This window comes from Arachis duranensis, chromosome 2 (genome assembly GCF_000817695.3).
Source record: "Arachis duranensis cultivar V14167 chromosome 2, aradu.V14167.gnm2.J7QH, whole genome shotgun sequence".
Lineage (NCBI taxonomy): Eukaryota > Viridiplantae > Streptophyta > Magnoliopsida > Fabales > Fabaceae > Arachis > Arachis duranensis.
This window is the reverse complement of record NC_029773.3, coordinates 5,584,172-5,586,796: the sequence shown is the minus strand read 5'-3', so window position 1 is coordinate 5,586,796 and position 2,625 is coordinate 5,584,172. Positions and strand designations below refer to the sequence as shown.

The 2,625-nt window shown below is 23.8% G+C and overlaps 1 protein-coding gene across 1 annotated transcript in view; it reads left to right on the top strand.

The window, feature by feature from the left end:
• Positions 1 to 2,625, top strand: part of LOC107473129 (NAC domain-containing protein 14-like) — a 4,393-nt gene extending 1,768 nt beyond the window's left edge. The window contains exons 3-4 of the mRNA XM_021134833.2: positions 1,567 to 1,743; positions 2,315 to 2,625. Of these exons, the coding sequence (XP_020990492.1) occupies positions 1,567 to 1,743; positions 2,315 to 2,575 (438 nt within the window). The 3' untranslated portion in view covers positions 2,576 to 2,625. The remainder of the gene's footprint in view (positions 1 to 1,566; positions 1,744 to 2,314) is intronic.

The following is a 2,625-nucleotide window of genomic DNA, read 5'->3' as shown; positions in this document are numbered from 1 at the left end:
GGAACTAGCCATTGATATGTTGAGGGGCGAAACCTTATGCAACAAAAGCACGGTAATGGTCTCTAAATTTTGATTTGTTTTTTATATAAATTATGTATAAATTTTAGTTTAATATTTTTGAAAATTTTATTTTATTTCTTTATTATAAAATTAAATTTTTAGCTGCTTTAATTTTTGGCTAAATTTTTTAAATAAGTTTTTTTGAAGGAAGATCTTAAAATATAAGAACTTTTATTAATAATAATTTTTAAATAAGTTATTTTGTGTTTTCAAAATTATTATAGAAGTTCTTGTTTTAAAGTTGTGCATTAAATAGGAATAATAAAATAGCTTTTGAAAATAAGAGAAGTCACATTTTTTAATTTTTTCAAAAACTCTTAAATAATTTTTTAAAAAATTAAAAATTTATTTAAAAAATTGTACCAAACATTATTAATATAATTTTTTATAAGTCAAAAACTAAAAAAAATAAAAAAAATAACTTTTAAAGTTTTTCAAATGGACCTTAATCTAGTTTCCCCTTCCATATGTTCATATAACAATATTACCATTAAGTATTTATGTTCATAGAAAAATGCATTTTTTCCTATAACCTTTTTTTCTCTCCTGTACACATTTGACAAAGAAAATTTAAGAGGATTCATGCTGCATCAAAATCTGTCAAAAAAATAATTATCTTATTACTTTTTTTAGTTTTTTTCTATCTTTGGAATTTAAAATTTTTCGTTTATAATTCAACTTGGAAACAAAATTTTTCTATTTATTTTTAAATAATGTGAGAAAATATTATTTTTTTGTCAAACAATTTTTTAAGTAGAATCTAAAAGAAAATATATAGAAAAAGATAAAAAATAAATCCTCTCAAATTTTTTTCATGTATCGTTGTAAAGTAAAATTTTTTATTATGTATTTTAAGTTGAACCAAGAAAAAACATAAAAAAAATGTTGAGTGGAATAAAATTATACTTGAAAATATCAATTGAAAAAATTTATTACCAAAAGAAATATAGTAAAAAATTAATTTTTGTGATCACAAGAAAAAAATTGAGCTAAAATTTATTTCTTATCTTCAAATTAACTTGTTTGAATCCAATTTTTTGGCTCATGTGACAAAAGCTCATCTCTAAGATACAACATATTTTATAGGATTAATTATTCTGTTAGTCCCTATAATTTCGTAAAATTTTTAATTAGTTTCTTATACTTTTTTTTAATTGAGTTATTGCACCAATTTTTTTTTAATTGGATCTCTACATTTTTTTTTATTTAGGTCTTTATACCAAATTTTTTTAGTTGGGCCTCTATAAAATTAAGTCAATTACTACTAAGAGAGACTTAATTGAAAAAAATAGTACAGAGACCCAATTAAAAATAAAAAAAATATAAGAACCTAATTGAAAATTTCACGAAACTATAAAAACTAACAGAATAATTAAACCTATTTTATATTATATGAAACAATTTCTTTAATTTTATACTACAGTTGATAGGCCTCGTCGTTTATGACACTTATGGTTTAATCTCTTGTCGATTCATTGTCTTGGGTGATACAATTTTTGTACGCAGAGCAACATCGTATTGAGCCGTGTAATAATGAATGCTGAGAAAAGGGAACAGAAGCTAAAGACAAAAGCAAGCAACATAGTCGAAGAGGAGGAAGTAAAATGTGAAGATGAACCATGCAGCGAAATTACTGACTGTGTTACCCAAGCAACTACAGAAGATGCAATCATTCCTGATAATGTGAGTGAAAACATTAATATATTCAAAAATATTATTTGTATATTAAAATTAGTTATTATGTATTTGTTTATAAGTACATGTGTTATTTAATTTATTTTTAATATATATTTTATACTAGTAATTGATTTTGATAGTTGATTTTAATGTACAACTAATGCAATTATTTGACATTACAGGTCTATTTGGGAAACACTAAAAAGCTACTTTTTTTTTTTTTACTTTTGACTTATAAAAAGGTACATTAATAATATTTGGTATAATCTTTTAGATAAATTTTTAACTTTTCAAAAAGTTATTTAAGAGTTTTTAAAAAAGTTAAAAAACGTGACTTCATCTATTTTCAAAATCTATTTTATCACTCCTATTTAATGTACAACTTTAATACAAGGACTTTTATAATAACTTTTCAAACATAAAATAACTTATTTAAAAATTATTATTAATAAGATTCTTTATATTTTAAGCTTTTTTTAAAAAAAAATATTTAAAAAATTTAGTCAAAATGGCTCTATATATATCTTGTCGAAAAAATTTTAATCTCGTGACCAAACATTACGAGATATATTTTCAGGCATGTGTTTCATCCGAGCGACAACAACCTCAAGTTATAGATTATGAAATTCTCTCATCGGGACAACAATCTTCAGTGGCCCATTCCGGTAATGAAAACAATAATGCCGCGGAAGCAACATGGAGGCAAGATGCCGATATGAATATCGAGTATTTTTGGAATTTGCTGTTTTCTAGCATCGATGCTGACCCTCATGCTGAGTTCTTAAATTCGGTGTTGGCAGGGGATGATCAACTCTATGTTGATTCCGGCCACCATTGACTTTACACAGGTACAAGTAAAGATGTAAAAAAAAAATTTCTTTCATAGAC